We start from the raw sequence: 22,303 nt of genomic DNA, 5'->3' as shown, positions 1-22,303 counted from the left end.
AAAATATTGTTTAATAAAAAAAAATGTAAACACACGCATGCACACATACACTCTGTCCCACACACACAGACACAGACGCACACACACGCGCACACACACACACACACACACACGCACACGCACACGCACACACACACACACACACACACACACACACACACACACACACACACACACACACACACACACACACACAGAGGTCAGGCGGCCAGTCGTGCTGCTCTTTGCTCTTTTTAATGGTTTTTGGAAGGTTACACAGAGTCGAGTGAGAAGATCACCGCCGCCTCGACACAGTTCAAAAACAGGTAAAGAGAGTTTGTTCAGAAAAGCTTTCCTCGTTAATAGAATTAGTAGTAGACATATTTCAATAAATATTTCGATATATACAGATACAGCAGAAACGTTACATTCTTTTATTTCATTTTTTTTTTTAAATTTCTCTTCAAATTGCTTCACTTTTTTTTTGTACAAGCCAAAATATCTGCCATTTATTAATCTTCATGCAAAATATTGTTTCTCAGATTACTGAAAAATAAAAAGGATCTGCTGAACTTTATTTTTTTTTTGGATTTTTTTCTTAAGTTTTTTTTTTTTTAATTTTTTCAATATTTTTTAATTTTTCTTTTTAAATGGTCCTGCTCTCTCTGCTCTCAACCAACACGGACGCACAAGAGAAGCAAGTAAAGCAAAAAAGGAAAAAAAAAAGAAAAAAGAGTAAGGCCATTCCACCGTGTGCAAAGGAAAGAAGGAAGGAAAGAGGAAGAGGAGGAAGAAGAGGAGGAGGAGGAGGAAGGTCACTGCCTCCTCCTCCCACCGCCTCCTCTTGAGCATCGGCTTGTACGATACGGACGCTAAAATACAAGAGAATCAAAGAAAAGCCCCACAGTTCAGTCTGTTTCAGCCTGGGACCCACACATGAGTATGATGGGGGGTGGGGGGAGGGGAGGGGGGGGGGGGGGGGGCAAATGGAAGCATGATTTGCTCACAGATGCTTTTTTTTTTTTTTTTTTTTTTTTTTTTTTGCATATTCGACCTTTATGGCACAAACTAGAATACAAACTTCCTGTTTTTTTTTTTTTTTTGTTTTGAAATTTGGCACAAAGCACCTTCCTGCTGCAGCTCCACAGGCGACCTGCAGACGGCGCTGCAGCTCAACTCTTCCAAATAACACATGAGGGTCTGCAGGGAAAACATCCAGTTTAAAAAGACACTTTTCTTTTCTTCTTCTTCTTCTTCTTTTTTTTTTTTTTACACAGCAAAGAAATTAACACACACAAAAAAAACTTTTGACTTTTCAATCTGCCGGTTCAGATTCGAACCGTCTGAGCTGCTCTCAGGTTTGAACCCCGGGGACCAGAGTTCATGTTTCTACCAGGACGTGAGGATTTTCTAACAGAGTAAAACTCTGAAATGGTGAAAGTAACAACAGGATGTGAACTAAAATGTTTGTCTTTCTTTCTCTCTCTCTCTCGCTCTTTTTCTGATGAAGATATGTTTTTTAAAACTCGTCATCACTTTTGCACGTTTGGAAACTTTTTAGTCATTTGCCAGCAAAAAGGTAGATATATGGATATATATGTGTTTACGTATATGTGATTGCACAAATATTAGAAACACCACGTGGCTGGAAGGAATTAATAAAAAAAGAAAGAAAAGAAGTTTGACACTTAAAACACCAAAAAAAATCCAGTTTTTCTAACGACTTTAAAAGCGTTAAAAAAATAAAAGATGTGTGTGTGTGTGTGTGTGTACACAGATACATAAACGTGTGTTTGTATCTTCGCTGTCTGTGTGCGCTACGCGTGTGCAGAATAAATGTGTGTGTGTTTTCATTGTAAGTTTGCAGTGTGTGTGTGTTTCAGTGTACACACAGCGTGCTTGTTGTGTGTCTGTTTCTGCGTGTGCACGTGTGAGTGCATGATTTATACACGTGTATGTTCTTCCGTGTGTGTGTGTGTGTGTGTGTGTGTGTGGTTACCTCTGTAAACAAGTGTTTTTCAATGCAGCAGTGTGTGAGTGTGTGTTCTCTTCATCTACACACGTGTGTGTGTGTGTGTGTGTATCTGTGTCCACGGATTATTTGTGCGTGTGTTTGTGCGCACGCGTGTGTGAATTTCACGCTCGGACTGAACAAACTGCGTCACCCCAGTCAGAGGGTGTCTGAGGTCGGAGGAAGTTCCCGGGGTCAAAGGTCGAGTCACAACCTGCAGCTCGTCTCTGAGCCTCGTCTCATTACACGTCCAGGTAAAACTCAAAAGTGCAGATTCACTGTGGAGCCAAAAACAGGAAAAACTACAGTTACAGAGCCGCTTCTCCAAATAAAATAAAATAAATAAATAAATAAATAAATAAAGACACGTATTCACATCAGTCCCGCCGCTTTCCTGCAAAGCAGCACATACAAGAGTTAATATTTCAATAGAATGAGAATAAAATTTGTTTAAATTATTGTTCTAAAGAACACTCATATACAATCTGGGAGCATAAAATATCAAGAGGTCTCCGGTTCTTCCTTCTCAGTCCTTCCGAGCAGAACCGGACGGACGCGCCGAGTCGGCAGAAAACCGAGAACGCGCGAGGAGGCGAGGGAGCGCCGACGTGCGGCGAGACGGCGGCGGCGGCCGAAGCGCAGACTGGAAAAACAATCCTCTTCGACGTCCACGACGGAGGAAGGAAATGCTACTTTTGTTTGTTTCCCGTCTGCGACGTTTGGAGGCGACGGGGGGGGGGGGGGGGGGGGGGGATCCGGGGGGATCCGGCCAATCGGACGACGCCTCACCGATCGCCAGTGTTGTGATTTATTTTTTTTTGTCTTCTGGTGTGAACAGATGCGTCATCAAACGTTGAGTCGGATTCACACCGGCGGGAGGAAGATGCTCTAAAACGGGGATGTCAAGCTCATTTCAGTCCAGTAGAGGGAGCCAGACCGGTAAACTAGAGCCAAAATAACCGTTGAAATTTAATTTCTACGTTTTTTAAATTTTTTATTGCTCTGGTGCCGAGTAGACGTTTAGAGAACGTCTTTATCAGAAATGATTCTAATCTCAATATGAAGCCTAATTTGGTGCAAAATGCAGTGAAAATGTCCCAAAAAAAAAAACTTTTATTTTGTAGAGTTTCACGTGGACGTTTGAGGTAATGCTCATTTAAGGCGGCGTCACCGATATCTCTCTTCGAGTCTCAGTGTTGTTTTGTGTCCAGTTACTTTAAAAAGTACCGTTAAAAAGTCAGTTGCTCGGTGGTTTGGCCTCTTGGGACCCTCCGTCCGTCCGTCCGTCCGTCCGTCCGCCTCTGACACCTAAACGCGAGTTACTGTTTCACTTCAGTTACTAACCGAGTCCCACACCGACCAAAGTTAACACACGAGTCCACAACACTGACGAGCGGTGAAGACGTTTCCGGATCTTTGCCGGGAGACGTGATCAGGGACACAAACAAGCCGTTCGTCTCCTCAGTTTCATCAGAGCCAATAAAGGAGTGAAGACCACGGGGACGGTCCCTCGTTGACGCTCTGCTACGACTCTGGTAAAGAAGCACTTTGGGAGTGAAGAACAGACACGAGGAGGAAACGGGAGACGGTGTCCCCCCCCCCCCCCCCCCCCCCGCTGTGGCTCAGTTTGTCTCCTCGCTCAGTGATCTGCGTGCGTGAGGTGTACGGCGCCCCCCTGTGGCCGGGTTTTGGGAACTGCGGGATGAAGCAGCTGAGAGGACAGAGAAATCATATTTGCATATACGGATTGTTGCATAGAGAAGCTCGGAGCAAAGAAGGAGAACACAAAGGCTCGGAGCTGCAGCTGCAGGGATGGGGGTGGGGGGGGGTGGGGGGGGGGGGGGGCGAGCAGGAGGTGCACAGATAGTCAGGATCTACAGGCCACGCCCCTTTTGGGGCGGGAGGCGGGACGGGCCAGGAAGCACTGTGAGATGTAAACAAACAGGAGTTCAGGCGAGGAGGAGCGCTTGTCGCTTCGTCTCAGAACCGACGGAGGGGAACCGGAAACCTGCAGGGGAACGTTGGAGCTGCTGACATCAAACCGACCTTCGTCATCCGGGGGTTCCTCCGTTTATCCCCGGGAAACCACGTCCTCCTCCGTCAAGGCTCCTCCATGAGTCCAGGAGGAGGAGCCGAGTGTCCCTGGAGAAGATGAGGGAGGTTCGGGTCCAGACGGGCGGCTCAAGCTATGAACGTTGCCGCCTCCGGGGGGCGCCACACGGCTCCCGCGGTGACGGATGGGTTTGTCCGAGTGGTGGGAGATCAGTGCACCGAACCGGCCACCAAGAGGGCGGACCGTTATGGAGGTCGGAGCGAAGTCGAACTTCCAGCACGAGATATCAGATCATCCGATCGATGGTCTGGGGCTGAAGGTGTGACTGCTGCCACCTCCAGGGGGCGCCACAGAGCTCCTGCGGTCTGAGTGCTGGGAGGTCGACTCGACGTCGAGGTGCACTAATATGGCCGCCTCCGTTGTGGGAGCCGGGGGCTCCGTCATCTACAGTTCCTTCGAAGTTCCTCCTGGACCGGCGGTTCGAGCCGCGAGTACCAGGATCGTCCACTTGGAGTTGGAAGAGCAGAACCAAGAAAAGCAACCGGGGAAACACACACACACACACACACACACACACACACACACACACACACACACACACACACACACACACACACACACACACACACACACACACACACACACACACACACACACACACACACACACACACGACACCATCGGTCCCACTGCTTTCAGCAACGAGGGACGTGTTTTAGTCCGGTGGCGTGCGCTGAGCGGCGCCGGGCGGCGCTGAGCGCCCCTGAGCGGCGGAGGAGAGGCTGAAATACACACCAGAAGCAAATGGAGGTAAATATAAGTCCTTTTGCATCGCTTTGTTCAGTGGAAGCACCGATCGTCCAGTTCACATTTTCTCCAGTAAAGATAAATATATGAATATATTACACACACCCCCTCCCCCCCGCCCCCCCCTCCACCCCCCCCGGTCCCTGCAGCACTGTCTCTTATAGACGTACATCAGTCCACACAGAAAAATAAACCCGAGCGGCGGCGACCGTCGCTGTCCGTCAGTCTTCTCTGCAGCTTCTCTTCAATATATTGCCACATTCATGTTTCATGCATCTGACTGCATTGCTATTGCACTGGTCCGGGTTACTGGGGAGGGGGGGTGGGTTGGGGGGGTAGGGGGGGGCAGCAGGGGGGCGCGGGACAGAACAACAAAGCAAGAAAAACAACGTCTGATCAGTTCGATTGAGGCTCAGGTCGGGTCGAGCTTCCCGAAGCTCCTCCTCCTGCTCCTCCTCTTCCTCCTCCACCATCCGAAGGAGCCAGAGCGACAGAGGAGGAGGCAGAGGAGGAGGAGGTGACGACGTCTTCCCTCGAGGGGGCTCACCTCGCCCTCCTCCTGCTCCTCAGGACTACTGCTTGTGGATGTCCTCGCTGCGGATGATCTTGTAAATGATCCAGTAGAAAATGTTAAAAATGAGGAAGACGAGGGGGAAGGCCACGCGGGACACCGTGTCGATGCGCTTGGCGCGGCTGATGAACAGCTTCTTCATCTCCTCGATGCTCTTCTCGGGCGCCGCCGAGGCCGGGGCGTTGTTGTTGTTGCCTTTGATGGCCATGCCGTCCTTGGCCTGCAGGCAGGCGGGGCCCATGCCGTAACCCGGGAAGCTGAAGCGGCCCTCGCCCGTCTCATCCTCCTGCAACACAGGCCAAGACTCAGGCTGTTAGGAACCAGAGAGACCAGAGAGCGGTTACTGAGGGGAGGGAGGGAGCGAGGGAGGCCAGAGCACATGACATGGGGTGGAAAATGGAGAAACGAACTGAGATGGATCATTTCACAGGTTGATTCATCTTCACGAGTCGTGATCGTCTCTTTCAATCAAAACCAGTTTCAAACGGGTCTGAAACAAGTCTGAAATCTGTCCATCAGTTTCTTGATTGGTTTTGGTTGATTGATTGATTAAACCAGCTATAATGGGACGTGGCTCCAGGCGGTGGCGCCGGCCCAGCTGGAGCCAGAGCGCCCAGGGGTCAACACACACACACACCCAGACCCGGCCGGTATCCGCTTCCAGAACATCAGGGCCCCAGAAAACTCAGGAGACCCACCCCCCTGCTCACCCAGGCACCCTCGAGTCCAACACGAGACTGGCTCACCCCACGGCGGCGCCGCAAAGAACATTCCCCAACCCTGTGATTCGGTTCTAACCAAGCTGCTGCGTTAAGTTTCCCGCTCCTGTCAGGGCAGAGGAGTCTCATCAGCAGAGCGCCGGGGTAGAGCGAAGCGGGAAAGTGTGTACAACATGCAGCCTGAATGCGGAGGAAGTGTCTGCCGGAGCAGAACTGAAGGTGACATCAAACCCCTGCAGCGGCAACAAATCATCTGTCAGAGCGTCTGCAGGCCGCAGCAGAAAAATCCCCCAAATCTCTGAATTCTGTCGATACAAACCGGCCTCAGCACAACGCTGCGCCGAGCTGCTCACTGGAAACAACCTGCTCACACACACACACACACACACACACACACACACACACACACACACACACACACACACACACACACACACACACACACACACACACACACACACACACACACACACACACACACACACACACACACACACACACACACACCTGTCAGACTGAATCTGCTCACACACATGAAATTCTTACTGTATGTTTGTATGTTCATCGCTGTCGACCTGCAGGTGGCGCCATGGCGGCACATCATACTGTGTCGCTTCACCCTCAAGAGGCTGCAGTGTTATTCCGATGTGTTCGCAGCTCTTCCACAGTTGTGAGGAGCAGAACGGAGGAAGTTACGACCGGTTAGCGAGTATTTCTGTTTGTTCCGTTCTGTCTTTTATTTTGGTTAATGTCACTTTTTTGTGGTCATTTCTGTGTTCATTCTAAGATTATCTCCATTTTTTTTTTTTCAGGTTTTCTTGGGTTTCTCGCTTTGTGTTGATAAATTGAGTTTGGGATGGTGTTACTGGAGGAATTTGGCTCCTGTGCTCTGTGTGTGTGTGTGTGTGTGTGTGTGTGTGTGTGTGTGTGTGTGTGTGTGTGTGTGTGTGTTTCACTGAGCTCATTCGTCACTGCGTGTTTCTGCCCCCTGCTGGATACAAACCAGAATACACAACAGCTCGTTTCATTAGGGCTGGACCAACGGAACGGACTTCGTGTGAAACGAAGATCAAATAAATGTCATAGATATCCATTGTCTAACAAAGTTAATTCATATAAAAATGAGTTTACTGACTGTAAACATTTCGAGAAGCTGAATATGACGGACGGATAAATGGTCTTTTATTAGAGAGCCGCGGAGTCCCGTTAACGTAAACAGATTTGATCGTTTTCCCGTTGATCAAATTCAGATTTATTTACACTTTATAAATTAATTTAACTGAAATCTTACTTTGAATTTTTATTCAGTAATTTATTGACGCCAAAACTGCTGCAGGAGGGAAAGAGCTCTCTGTGGTGAGTGTGTGTGTGTGTGTGTGTGTGTGTGTGTGCAGGTGTGTGTGTGTGTGTGTGCGTGTGTGTGTGTTGGACCACCAGGTAGCGCTCCATTTTTAGCACCCTGTGTCCCCGTTCTGTCCTTGCATCCACACCAAGTCATCTATTATTGTTAATACATGTGCAGAAACACACACACACACACACACACACACACACACACACACACACACACACACACACACACACACACACACACACACACACACACACACACACACACACACACACACACACACACACACACACACACACACACACACACACACACACACACTAGTCGACCTCTGGCTGTCCTTCAGTGACGCTGCTAAACTATTACAGATGCTCTGCTTTATTCTCCCTGCCATGTGATTAATGTGGAGGGTGGAGGGACGTGAGGAGGAGGTGCAATGAGGAGGAGGAGGAGGAGGAGGAGGAGGAGGGAGGAACCATGCAGCCAGCAAACCGAGGACGACGCGACATCGGCGTCCTGCAGGAACCCAGCGATTCAGCTAAAGTAATCCATTACAGACAGGAGTAAGGTCGAGGGATGATAACTAACGTCAGTTAGCGGGAGGAAGATGCTCTATAATCTGTGTGTCGCCGCCTCTTAAAAGAAACAGATTTATTGCGAGAAACTGCAGCAAAGCAGCCGAGGCAAACGGCCAACATGCGAGGTTCAACGTTAACGAGGCGCCGCGTCGTCGCTCCTCCTTATGGAACCAGAACCGAGGTGCCAGGTGCCCCAACGGCCGGGCTACGAAATACGGAACCCGTTGGGTACGGTTCTATCAGTACTATCGACAACTTCTGACAGCAGTAACTAATCTAGATATAGTAATCAGTTACAGCAACACTGCGGGAATCAGTTTTCCAGGTTGAGAGCAGAACTGGCTGTAAAACAACAGTTTTCATTAAACGAAGTAAGTTTCAGGAACTGAAAGACCAGTGGTTAGGGTTAGGGTTAGGGTTAGGGTTCACAGTGTCATCGCAGGTTTTGTTTGCTTAAATCATATTTATTCATGTCCAAGAAAACCAGAATGAGACTCGACCAAAAGTCGAGGTCAGACCTCGGGAATCGGCCAGTTTGCAGAGACTCTCTGTAGGCTGGTGAAAGTGGGCGTGTCCACCGGCTTCACTGTGACGTCTTGTAGGGTGAGAAACAGGAAATGAGTGGAAGTATTTCCTGCTCTTGTCTCTACATACAATACAGAGACGCTAAATAACGACAGAATCTTCACATCAAAAAAACTGTTTTACACACAAAAGCCTGTTTCTCAGTCTAATATCTAGGGTGACCCCAGAACGCTCAACGTCACTGCAAAAGCCACAACAAAACCGCAAAGTGCTGCTGCACAATGATTGTGAGTACTTAGAGTACTTATTGTTCATAATATTAAACTCTCCTGTTATTACGGTAGATCCGTCAGAACATTTCCTCCAGAAACAAAGTCCGTCCTTCTGACCGCATCTGATGTGGGTGAACTTCTGTTGCGTTGTGGCTTTTACATTTGCGTTGTGGCTTTTACATTTGCGTTGTGGCTTTTGCAGTTGTGTTGTGGCTTTTACAGTTGGTTGTGGCTTTTACATTTGCGTTGTGGCTTTTGCAGTTGCGTTGTGGCTTTTACATTTGCGTTGTGGCTTTTGCAGTTGCGTTGTGGCTTTTACATTTGCATTGTGGCTTTTACATTTGCGTTGTGGCTTTTACATTTGCGTTGTGGCTTTTACAGTTGCGCGTTGTGGCTTTTACATTTGCGTTGTGGCTTTTACAGTTGAGTTGTGGCTTTTACAGTTGCGTTGTGGCTTTTGCAGTTGCGTTGTGGCTTTTACAGTTGAGTTGTGGCTTTTACAGTTGCGTTGTGGCTTTTACAGTTGCGTTGTGGCTTTTGCAGTTGCGTTGTGGCTTTGACTCTCGGCCACAGTAAACATCCAATCATAGTGAAAGTCTTTTCTACCCCCGTCACCATGTTGAGGTTTGAATGATGCAGAAAAGAGGAAAATGAATTCCCCCGATGGAAACACGAGAGATGAAGGACAAGACTTATGAAGAAAAGAAAGGGAGGATTTCCATGCTGCAGGACAGAGGAGGGAGGAGGAGGAGGAGGAGGAGGGCCTCCGAGTCGTCTCATCCATCATTCTTTCATCCGACCACAGAAGTATTTCTGACTCCGTCTGCGTCCCTGTGATTAATCCCGCTGATTAGCAGGAAGCAGGAAGCGGCGCGTGTCTCCTCTGTAAATATTACCCTTCGGATACGAGTTTTAGAGCCACGCATTTCCATAAAACACCGTCTGAGAAGGTGTCAGCTCCAACTACACCCTGCATCTGTCTCTCCTGCAGCAGGAATCCCTCCTTCTGCTTCGTGACTTCCTCCCAAAACTAATTCCAGCAGAGCTCCCGGGGAGGGAAGTATACGAGAAATCTGCCTCCACTGATTCATTTTGTGAAAGATTCATTTTGAACACCCCCCCCCCCCACCACCACCACCACCACCACCACCACCACCACCACCATACTCCATTAACCCTTTCTTTCCTATCCTGTCCCCACTACGAGGCAAAGAAACAGAGTTTTGTCTTCATATACTCGTCACTACCGTGGCCCACAGGACTTCTGCGGTACAACCGTGCAACCCAGACACGACTGAGCAGAATGTTTCAGCGCATTTGCACGATGTGAAAGGTGATGGTGAAAGTAAAGGAGCAGAAGCTCTAACTCCAAAAACCAACAACAATCCAGAAATAATCCATGTTAGTTAGACTGTCCAGTCAGTCCTGTAATACCACTTTGTACCAGCAGATGGTGCAGTCAGAAAGATCTCTTATTGCAATCGGCAAAACCAGAAGAAGAAAGAGCCTCGACTAAGTCTGATCGCTGAGAATGAAGTTGGAACGTCGTGAGAAAACAATCTGAATACTGATTTTAAACGTGACAAATATAATTGGGGAAAGAAACAAAGACAGATTCTAACTAAAGAGGTTGAATGAAGTTTAAAACCAGTTAGGGTTAATTTGAGTTCGGCTTACAACCGGAGGGATTCAAATAAAAAAGGTAAAAAGGCTAATCGGTCCAAACTGTACCAGAGGAACTGGGCGTTCTGACCCGGTTTCCTCCGCCGCTCGCCGCTCTGCTCACAGCGATCCATGGCGGCCAAGCCTCTCTGGCGCTCTGCTGCGTTGGCGCCGGCGTCCCTCCGCTCGCTTTAGAGGGTGCCGCGTTCAAGTCTCTCGCTCATTAAGCCGCTGACCTGGAATGATTATCCACATGACGTGCCGCCCCGTTCTTCTCGTCCTGCTTCCTGTTCCGTGAGACGAAGACGCCGCCGCCGCCGCCGCCGCCGCCGCCGCCGCCGCCGCACGCCGTGAAACTGACATTTAAACTTTAATGTCAATCAGGGTTAAATTTAGCCTTGAAGTGCCGGGCGGACATGGTGGAAGCGAGGACCGGCTCTGTGTGTCACCCGGTGACGAAATTATTCATTATAATTATTAGTGTTTGTTCTTTCACAGCGGGCGCCACAGGAAGTTGGTGTCGTTTGTAAACGTAGACTTCATATCTCCTTGTCTGAATCCATCGAGAGTGACGAAGAAACTCACTGTAAACAAGACAATCATCATGAATCCATTACATCCACCTACACCACTGGGGGGCGCTGCAGTGAACATGTGTAAACGTGTTATCAAATCCAAAACCAGGTTTGGAGGCAAACTTGTAACCAGATCTGACTCCAGGTTTTAAACCAGGTCTAAAATTAAGTCTGAAACCAAGTTTAAAACCAGGTCTGAAACCATCCAAAACCCAGTGTTGAACCAAGACTGAAACAAGTTCTAGTGCGAGGTGTGAAACCAGGTTTGAAACCAAGTTTGAAACCAGGTCTGAAGCCAATTCTGGAACCAGGTCCACCATTTCTGAAACCAAATTTAAAAGGTCTTAATCCACGTCTGAGTCCAGGTCTGGAAGCAAGTCTGAAACCAGATGTGAAACCAAGACTAAAACCAGGTCTGAAACCATCCAAAACCCAGTCTGGAACCAAGAGTCTTCTACCAAGACTGAAACTAGTTCTAGAACAAGGTGTGAAGCCAGGTCTGGAATCACGTCTGAAACCATATCTAATAACAGGTCTTAAACTAAGTCTGCAAACAAGTTTTAAAACCAGGTGTTAAACCAGCAGAAAACCAAATGTTGTACCAAGACTGAAACAAGTTCTAGTTCTAGGTATGAAGCCAGGTCTGGAATCAAGTCTGAAATAAGATCTCGAACCAGATGTGAATCCAGGTTTGAGACTAAGTCTAATACATATATAGATCTAATATAAGGTCTGAACCAGGTCTGGAGCAGAAGCTGTTGAAATGTTCTGCGTGTCCCAGCAGAACCGTGCGTCTCAACACTTTACTGAAGCTGCAGATAATTCAGCTGCGTCGAGCAGCAAACTGCAGAAGTCCGTGTGTCTGTCGGAGCGAATCAGAGCAGCGCAGACGAGTCTCTGACAGCCGTCGGCTCCCGGAGCCTTCAGGAAGGATCGCCGGTGGACACGGTTTAGGGGCGAAACATAATCTCATTAATCCTGCTTCACTTCCTCCTTCAGAAGACACCGGCAGGTACAGGAAGCGGCGGAGGAGGATCCCGCGTCGGAGAGAGGTCGACCTGCGAGTCTGTTAGAGATCAGTGTTTTCACTAATCCAGCAGCTTCCCGCGCTGCGGCGGGGGCGAGGGGTCAAAGCGCCGGAGCGGGGAGCCGCATAAATATGCATGCCGGCTTCAAACGTGAGCGCTGATGTGCTAAGTTGTCTCCTGTGTGTTTGAATTAAAGAGCGAGAGGAGAGTCCCGGGGCTGAAGGCGGAGGGGTGGTTGAATAAGGCCGGAGTCACGTCACATTGAAGCGCCGGCAGGTTTTTCTTTTTCTACACCAAAAGTGGGGAATGATGATACCTGCAGAACTTATCGGAGGTCGACCTTCCTGATGTTCCTGATGTGTTTCACATGACTCTCAACAGCCGTTTAAAACCAAACACATATTGACCTTTGGCTAAGCCCCGCCCCTCCCCGCCCTCGAAGGCAAACAGCGATTATCTATTTAAATAAATTTAGATTGTAATAAAATCAATTGTGTGTGTGTGTTGGTGGGGTGAGGCCAGGTAAAGGGGTGGAGGAAGGACTCCCCCCCCCCCCCCCCCTTCAGGACGTGTCTTTTAAAAGTCCCTGTGTTTTCCCAGAAGGCCGAGCGAGGCGGGAGCAGCTGCGGCGGAGTGAAGGATCATGGGACGTTGCCTCCCTACACCCGTGAGGAGCTTCGCTTTGTACATTCCTCCACCTTCAAGCACTTTGATTTCCTGCTTGTGGAAGAGTTATAAATGTACTGAAGGCTTCTGCTCCTTTTTTCCCCGAACGTAACTTCTTATATATGGACGTGGAACCAATCACATTCCAGCCATCACCTGTTGCCGGGGTAAAGTAATCTGCCCGAGGCCTTCGGTCGATTCTGAAGGCGTCAGCAGCATAAAATAAGCGTCGGTCCCGCTGCTGCTTCAACCAATCAGATTTTGAGTTTTCGACTCAGGGCTTTTCTCGCTGGCCTCGGGTAACGTCAGCGTATCCACGCGCTCTGATTGAATATCGAGAGTTTACTCTCCAGCCAGGAAAAGCTGATGTTTGTCACCCTCCTCGACAGTAGCAGGTGTAGTACACCCTGGATTTGATTAATCAGTAAAGGTATTTATTCTGGTTACACGAGTATCTGTCTGTGATGCAACGGGTCTTTATACTGCATTCCTGCATAATGACATGGTTTGATGGATTCAGACTAGTAAAAGGCCTCGGTCTGAACCATATGGCTCGCCACTGATATACACGTACACACACACGTGTACACAAGATATAAAGTGTGTGAGAGTGAGAAGTACACAAGGAGTGGAGACGGGAAAGGAATGAAAGTGTTTACAAAAAAATTCGATTGGTTAGTAAAATAAGAAACTTGCTCACACACAATGGATGTGTAATCCATAAAAAAAATTAATAAAAAAAAGGTTTACTCTGCAGTTCATGTTACAGAAATCAGAATCAGAACCCCCCCCCCCCCAAAGAAATCCGTAAAAATACATGGAAAAAACCGACACGCTTGAATTAATCAATTTTAAATGAATTAAATTAATCTAATTTAAATTAGCACATTAATTAATTTTAAATTAATGATTCTAATTAAACTGAATTAATAATTTAATTCAACTAATTACGATCAGAAAAGAGATGAACGATGAGACTAATGATTTGGGATGCTGATGCAGCAGCGCGGTGCCGCCAGCAGGGGGCGATGCCTCTCTGTGTCTGACGCCCCCCCTCCGCTGCTCTGGGGCAGAAAGCATCAGTCTTTATACCCAGAGGGCAGTTTCCAGAGGGTCATGGGGGCTAAAGCTCCGTCTAAACCTCCTGTGTCCACTGAGAGCGACTCCCATCAACCGCAAACTCACACTGCATACCATAAAATGTAATCAGATTACAATCACATAGTTACAATATTTAGTGGGATTGTAGTGATGTGGAAACCTAATCAAATTACAATGAGTGGCATTAGTATTTTTGACGTTTTTGTCCTCCTCATCTGATGCTAATGCTAAAGCTAACAGTCGCTCAGTGACCAAGAGACTGTTTTATTTTAAAATCACCAGATTTTGTAAGAATTATCTGGAGAATTAAAATATTCTGCAACATTTAGCTTTGGAATTTGGTTATTCTGTAGCAGTTGGCCTTCGAAAAAATATATTATGTAACAGTTCGCTTCAGCATTAGCAAATGTGTAACATATAGCTTTGAAGTTAGCATGCTCTGTAGCATTTAGCTTGAGAATCTGAGTATTCAGTCACAGTTTGCTTTTCAATTAATATATTCTAGAACAGTTCGCTGTACAATGAGCAAATTAAGTAAAAGTAAACTCGTATAGTATATTCTGTAACAGCTAACTGTGGAATTAGCTTCTTCTGTAACAGCAGCTGCGGGCTCGTAATGGAGGCTGGTGGCTCATTTCTGAGCCGTAATGGAGACCGGTGGCTCATTTCTGAGCCATGATGGAGTCTGGTGGCTCATTTCTGAGCTGTAATGGAGCCCGGTGGCTCATTTCTGAGCCGTGATGGAGAGTGGTGGCTCATTTCTGAGCCGTAATGGAGCCCGGTGGCTCATTTCTGAGCCATGATGGTGAGTGGTGGCTCATTTCTGAGCCGTGATGGAGACTAGTGGCTTATTTCTGAGCTGTAATGGAGGCCGGTGGCTCATTTCTTAGCCATGATGGAGGCCGGTGGCTCATTTCAGAACCGTAATGGAGGCTGGTGGCTCATTTCAGAACCGTAATGGAGGCCGGTGGCTCATTTCGTAGCCATGATGGAGGCCGGTGGCTCATTTCAGAACCGTAATGGAGGCCGGTGGCTCATTTCGTAGCCATGATGGAGGCCGGTGGCTCATTTCAGAACCGTAATGGAGGCCGGTGGCTCACATTAGATGGTGGTTAGAAGCCGCGGTCATAGAGGTTAATTAAAGAGCGGTCTCCGTCCCTCAGACTTCACAGCAGAGCAGTCAGCTTTAATGGAGATCCTTTCATTCTGCTAATGACTCATTACCCTCAGGCGTCGCTCTCTTTTTTTTTTTTTAACTATTGTACTGGAAATAAAAGGTAAAGACCCCCACAAGCTGAATCTGACTCTTTTCAACGATTCCACCAAATTACGTGCCTGTAATGCAAATACCTGAAAGCGCCCGACCGCAGTACTCGAGTACTCTCCCAACGTGCCTCTGAGCCTCATGTCGACGCTGCAGCAGAGCACTCGCACTCTGAGAATTTCAACTCGCGCCCCGTCTCGTCCCCACCCAACGGGGAGGAATGCAGATTAGACGTTTTCCCCCGAAATCCGCTTTCCGACACCAAAGTCTGAGAGGATTTCAAGCGGAACCAGAAGGAAGGATGAAGATACTTGACGGGTATGCCACACAGATACTTTCAGTGTTCAAAGGTACTTTTTTAAATTTCATTAAGTTATTTAAATTAGGAGACATTCTCTCCATTTTTATTTGATCAAAATCTTTTTTTTTTTTTTTTTTTTTAATCAACAAAATGTGGAAACGTCTGTCTCAGTCAGACGCTGGCCGTCTCTTGCCATCTCGTCCTCGTCCAATTTCATCCCAGACTCTACAGGACAGTACTCCGTATTACTTACAAGTACTCTTTATTGCACTACACTCTGAGTTTGGCCGTCAGGTGACTCAGACGGAAGTGACTTCCTGAGTTCTGTTGCTTTGAGGGACGTGATGTGACGGAGATTTTAACCTGAGCTGAGACACACACACACACACACACACACACACACACACACACACACACACACACACACACACACACACACACACACACACACACACACACACACACACACACACACACACACACACACACACACAGATGTTTGCATGGAGCCAGATGTGGGTCAGCCTGAAGCCCGCGGTGCTCGCCCCCTGATGTAGGGGGAGAGAGAGAGAGAGAGAGAGAGAGAGAGAGAGAGAGAGAGAGAGAGAGAGAGAGAGAGAAAGAGAGAGAGAGAAGACAGAGAGAAAGAGAGAGAGATAGAGTGAGAGAAGAGAGAGAGACAGAGAGAGAGAGAGAGAGAGAGACAGAGAGAGAGAGAGAGAGAGAGAGAGAGAAGAGAGAGACAGAGACAGCGAGAGAGAGAGACAGAGAGAGAGAGAGAGAAAGAGAGAGAGAGAAGACAGAGAGAAAGAGAGAGAGATAGAGTGAGAGAAGAGAGAGAGAGAGAGAGAGAGAGAGAAGAGACAGACAGAGAGACAGAGAGAGAGAGAGAGAGAGAGAGAGAGAGAGAAGAGAGAGAGAGAGAGAGAGAGAGAGAGACAGAGACATAGAGAGAGAGAGCGAGGTGATATGAGGGGAGTTGGAGTCTGTTTGGACTGAAAGTGAACTGGCAGCCTCAGTTTAATCCACCTTTTCACCTGCTGCAGGATTACAGCACCGGATTATTCAGTTGTTTATTCCAGAGGTTTCCTCACTGCTCTCTCTCAGAGGCTCTTTCACTCCAGGTCATGTGAAACAACATAATGAGCACAAACCAACATGATGATGTTATTAAAACTACTTCTGTTCCCCTAAATGTGAAGCCACCTCCTCCGCAATCACCCGACGTAGAATTCCAGTAACCTCAGATTAAACTCACTCAATGCTGACAGTGGTCCTTAATATCAGAATTCTGAGGAAAAGTCATTATTCTGAGAAAAATGTCAGAATTCAGAGAAAAAGTCAGGATTGTGATGATTACAAAAAAAATAAAAAGTGTGAATTCAGCAAAAAAGTCAGAATTCTGTAAAAAAAAATATTAGAATTGAGCCAAAAAAGTGTGAATACAGAAAGAAGTAAGAATTCTGTGGAGAAAGTTAGAATTCTGTTAAAAAAAAGTCATAAATTTATTTTTCAAAAGAAATGAGAAGTCTGAGAAAAGAAACGATTCAGAAAAAAGTCAGATTTCAGTGAAAAAAGTCAGAATTCAGACAAAGTGAATTAAAAACATTTCTCTAACTGCCCACTTTGGCAACAACTGCTTTTTTTCCTATGACCAATAAATGATCAGCACCATTCTACTGTGCAGCATCGAAGAAGCCCCCCCCCCCGAGGACCCCCCCCCCCCACCCCCCCCCGATATGTCCAAACTTTCCTTTGAGGGAAAACTCAGTCTGTCATTGTGACTAAACACACTAAAGCAGAGGAATTAGATCCTCAGCAGGTTTTAGTCGAGCCGTCTGTGTGTTTGTTCTGGACTTTACACCGCCGTCCAAACTATGAACGATAGGCCAACTTAATGCACTTCATAATCTTGCTCAAAGGGAGAGAATATCCTTTTACACACACCCCCCCCCCCCCCCCCCCACACACACACACACACACACACACACACACACTCACACGTCGTCTCTGCTTCTCCTTTAATGACAAATATCCACGGGGAAACTTTAAGGAGAAACTTTCCGCCCTTGTTTGTTTTCCCTCCCTGCGCTCCTCCGACGCCGTGAGTCCTCCACCACCGGCCTCGTCTACGTTTTGCCCGCCGGCTCTGCCTTTAATCACGCTCGGCGCCGCGCCCGTCAAACTTTGATACCTGCTGCCGGCGCCCGGCAACACAGAGCAACGCTGACATCACACGGGTACCGCGTCAAACACGGGAGCCAAGATTTCGCTTGTCTCGTCCCATTTAGACAGACCGTCTCCAGGGTTTCCTCCCGTGTGTGTGTTGTGTGTGTGTGTGTGTGTGCGTGTGTGTGTGTGTGTGTGTGTGTGTGTGAGACACCATCTGAAGAATTGAGGATGTGTTTGTCTTTCAGACTTGTTTCATACTTTGTTAATGATCACTGAACACATCATTTTCGTGGGAAAAAGAATAAAAAAAGGTCAAATCAAACGCGTGGATGTGGGGTGGCTGCCGTGATGTTGGACCTTCATGTGTCGTCGCCTCCGTCGGAAGCGCAGCAGCTCCTTGTGCTGGCGGGCGATGAAGTTGACGGCGGCATACTCCAGCAGGGCCGAGAAGACGAAGAGCAGACACACGGCCATCCAGATATCGATGGCTTTTACGTAGGACACCTGCAGGGGGCGGCAGAGAGAGCGAAGGCGTCAGGTCGCTGCGGGGACTCACAGCGCGCTGCAAATCAGCCAGAACGTCACAATCTGTGTTAATCTAGTAGAGAGGTCATCATCTGATCAGTCCTGTAATACCACTGCCTACCAGCAGGTGGTACACCGAGTCACTCTGCCTCTATACCTGCCTTCAGTCCAAGACCAGAAGAAGATCTTGACACCAGTAAGAAGCAGGAATTCAACCACACAGACTCACTGCTGCCACCTGGTGTACACAACGTGCTTTACTCAAATCTTCCATACTGTACCTTTAAAGTTTAAACAGTTTTACTATTTGTTGAAGTTTTTTAAACATAATTGACTTTAGTTAATTTCTATTTAACAAACTATTTTAGACACTGGAGCTGAAAAATCTGCTCAAGATAAATCTAAAACTAGTTGGTTCAGTTTAGTCATTTAGCTCAGTTGGTTCAGTTGGTTTAATGGTTCAGTTGGTTTGATGGTTCAGTTGGTTTAATGGTTCAGTTGGTTTGATGGTTCAGTTGGTTTAATGGTTCAGTTGGGTCAGTTGGTTTAATGGTCCAGTTGGTTTAATGGTTCAGTTGGTTTGATGGTTCAGTTGGTTTAATGGTTCAGTTGGTTTGATGGTCCAGTTGGGTCAGTTGGTTTAATGGTCTAGTTGGTTTGATGGTTCAGTTGGTTTAATGGTTCAGTTGGGTCAGTTGGTTTAATGGTCCAGTTGGGTCAGTTGGTTTAATGGTTCAGTTGGTTCAGTTGGTTTAATGTTTCACTTGGTTTAATGGTTCAGTTGGTTCAGTTGGTTTAATGGTTCAGTTGGTTTAATGGTTCAGTTGGTTCAGTTGGTTTAATGGTTCAGTTGGTTTAATGGTTCAGTTGGTTCAGTTGGTTTAATGTTTCACTTGGTTTAATGGTTCAGTTGGTTCAGTTGGTTTAATAGTTCAGTTGGTTCAGTTGGTTCATTTGGTGAGTTGGGTCAGTTGGGTCAGTTGGTTTAATGGTTCAGTTGGTTCAGTTAGTTAGTCACTCAGAGGAACGTGGAGACGACTCTCCAGTTTCGGGTAAATTTTTGCAGAAGAAGCTCTGGAGAAGAACGAGGCTCAGCTGACCCTTCAAGGATTAACACTGCAGCACAAAACCTCCAGAAAGCCGTCAGACTGGAAACGTCTCACTGTGAAGGACGGATGTCCCAAAAAGACGGATTTCACTGGAGTTAAGACAGGAACTGTAACTTAATCTGAGTTTTGTGTTGATGAGTAGATTAAGAGCCGAGCTGATCTCCTTCATGAGGGCAGGACAGTGACTGACAACTGTTTTCTCCTCCGACAAAAAGTACCGAGCTCACTCAGACGTCAGTAACTGTAACTTAGTTACTTGTTACATTAAAGAATAAACGTGAGGTTGAGGTCTGGTGACCGATTCTATTTGGATTCTATTAAATCGAATCTGTCAAAGTGAAACAAAACATCTGAATCCTGACTTCACATGACAAGAGCAGCAGGACAAGCATGTGAAGGTGTGTGTATTATATCACACACACACACACACACACACACACACACACACACACACACACACACACACACACACACACACACACACACACACACACACACACACACACACACACACACACACGTTTGTGTGTGTGTGTACCTAAGCTCAGCTGTGCTGTGTGATCATCATAGTGACAGCTGAACTGCAGAGCAGTCACGGTTCACTTGTTCAATTTTTAGAGCGCATGAAGCACCTAGCGTGTGTGTGTGTGTGTGTGTGTGTGTGTGTGTGTGTGTGTGTGTGTGTGTGTGTGTGTGTGTGTGTGTGTGTGTGTGTGTGTGTGTGTGTGTGTGTGTGTGTGTGTGTGTGTGTGTGTGTTGGGGATTACAGCTTCCATGAACATGCTTATAAAATCCTTCCTGCTCACGCAAACTCAACCATTTTTTTTCTTTGACTCTAATCTGAAAATCCAAAACAGGAAAATTTCCTTCTTTGAATTTAAAACGTCTTTTTTTCTCCTCCTTTTTCTTTTTCTCTTCTTTGTTAATAAGCCCCAGTGTAATTAAAATGTTAATGGCTTAATGGAAAATTAGTTTTTTCATCAGTTTCTTTATCAGCTATTTAATTCCAGTATCTAAATTGCATTAAATTCATTTTTTTTCCATATTAGATGCTATTTGTATTTATAAGCTGCAATGCTATTGTTATACTAGTCTGGTTCAGTTAAAAGAAACTGACCTTATGTGGTCCCTGAATTAAAATGGGTTTGACACTCAAGATCTAAACCGTTAAATAGGAAACAACAATTTTTCCAAACTTAAAAAGTTTATATATATATATATATATATATATATATATATATATGTGTGTGTGTGTATATAAATTGTGCCTGTGACACTTCATTGACGCAAGATATTTTTTGTATGTAAAGAAATATTCGTTGTTTCTTTTCGATAATTTGCATGTTTTGTGGGTCCAGACACATTTTATTTTGGTGGGGGGATAAAACCTGCTTTAATCCAAATCCTAAAGGTAAGGATTACAGTTATCACCATAGCCCTTACCATACTTAATCCAGTCTTAAAGACTTAAACTCATTTAAAATCAGACATAGGCCAGTCTTAAACCAGTTTTCAAACAATCTTCAAATGTTCTCTTAACCAGTCTTAAATTCTGCACTAAACTACAGTTAAACAGTGTTAAACTAGTCCTTTAACCCGTTTTAAACCAGTCTATTTATTCTCAAACCAGTCGTGAAGCAATCTTTAAATTGCTGCATTAATAAAAACATGTTCCAATGTGGACTTTCGACACACTTTGCCGGCCACAGGGGGCGCCGCTGAGAGCGGCATGCGATTGGTCCTCACCTTGGGCAGTGAGGCTCTGGATCCGGAGCTCTGGGTGGTCATGGTGAGCACGGTGGTGATGCCCAGCCCCACGCGGGCCGGCGCGGCGTCCATGTTGATCCAGAAGGAGACCCAGGACAGGATGACGATGAGCAGCGACGGGATGTACATCTGGATCAGGTAGTAGCCCATCTGACGCTCCAGGTGGAAGCGGGCCTCGATGCAGGTGAATTTACCTGCGGGGGGGGGGGCGACAGAGAGTCACTCGCGAAGAGGCGGACATGTTGACGTTGACTCGGCAGTGGATTCAGAGCCGGGGAGTTGTTCACGTTACAGTGCAGTGGATGTTTTTACATGATGTCATAGAGCAGAGGTCTGCGGCCCGCGGCTCGTCAGTCCCTCCCTGAAGCTTCCAGCAGATTATATGTGAGTAAACGCTTTTTCTTTTTTTTTTTTATGTTATGTTTGTTTTCCACACTGACATTCAAAAATGGTCTGATTTCAAGGATGAAAAACCGCTGAGTCAGCCATAGCTTCGAGGAAAAGAAACGAAAAGAAGAAAAAAAAGAGAAAAAAGGAGAAACACTTTTATTTTGTTAGAACAGATTTAACCATAAACTTTAAACTGTTAAATATCAAAAGAGGCCAAAATAGTCAAGATGTATAAAAAGGTTAAAGTGTGAAAATCCATCAAAGAAAAACCCTAAAAAATGGACACAAAAATAAAAGAAATATATAATAAAATATTTCTAAATTGTGCCTGTGACACTTTATTTTTTTGGATGTATAGTAATTTTCTTTATTTTAGATCATTTGCATGTTTTTCTATTAAACAAAAAAACATATATTTTTGAAATTTTGGTGGAAAATCGTGATAAGGGTTCTTTTGGTCCTAAAGGCTTTTAGACCCCACCTGCAGTGGAGTCAGTGTTTACATGACGGTGCAGTAGGGGCGTTTGTGTTGCAGCGCAGCGGCAACAGGACCAGAAATGTCCCTCCTCCTCTGTAATGTAATGAGAGAGCACATAATATAGCAGCAGAGAGGAGGAGAGCACCAGGGACGTCCATTTAATCAGAGACGATCAATGCAGGGCAGCCTCATCAATTACAGCTAACCCGGACAGACGAGGGAGGGTGGGGGGGGGGGGGGGGGGGGGGCAGGACCAGGGGAGGGGGGGGGGGGGGGGAGGGGGGGGTGAGGTTGAACTTGATTTATAACTGTGATACACTTCAGAGCCTTTAAGTGCTGTCCATATTTTTCATCTGATAAGAAGATTGAAATTATTCGGCCAGGATCACATCTCACTGT

The 22,303-nt window shown here is 46.6% G+C and overlaps 1 protein-coding gene across 3 annotated transcripts in view; it reads right to left on the bottom strand.

The window, feature by feature from the left end:
- Positions 1-5,422: 5,422 nt before the first annotated feature.
- The window catches only part of glra1 (glycine receptor, alpha 1), a gene marked incomplete at both ends in the record, with an annotated part of 106,866 nt that continues 89,985 nt past the window's right edge, over positions 5,423-22,303 (bottom strand). For all 3 annotated transcript variants that reach the window (XM_080466371.1, XM_080466370.1, XM_080466372.1), the window contains 3 exons: positions 5,423-5,707; positions 17,993-18,139; positions 21,016-21,230. In XM_080466371.1, coding sequence (XP_080322497.1) covers positions 5,423-5,707; positions 17,993-18,139; positions 21,016-21,230 — 647 coding nt within the window. The remainder of the gene's footprint in view (positions 5,708-17,992; positions 18,140-21,015; positions 21,231-22,303) is intronic.

The sequence above is a fragment of the Lipophrys pholis genome (assembly GCF_963383615.2).
Source record: "Lipophrys pholis genome assembly, chromosome: 6".
Taxonomy (NCBI): Eukaryota; Metazoa; Chordata; class Actinopteri; order Blenniiformes; family Blenniidae; genus Lipophrys; species Lipophrys pholis.
Note: the sequence above shows the minus strand (reverse complement) of the source record. Positions and strands in the feature narration are given on the sequence as shown.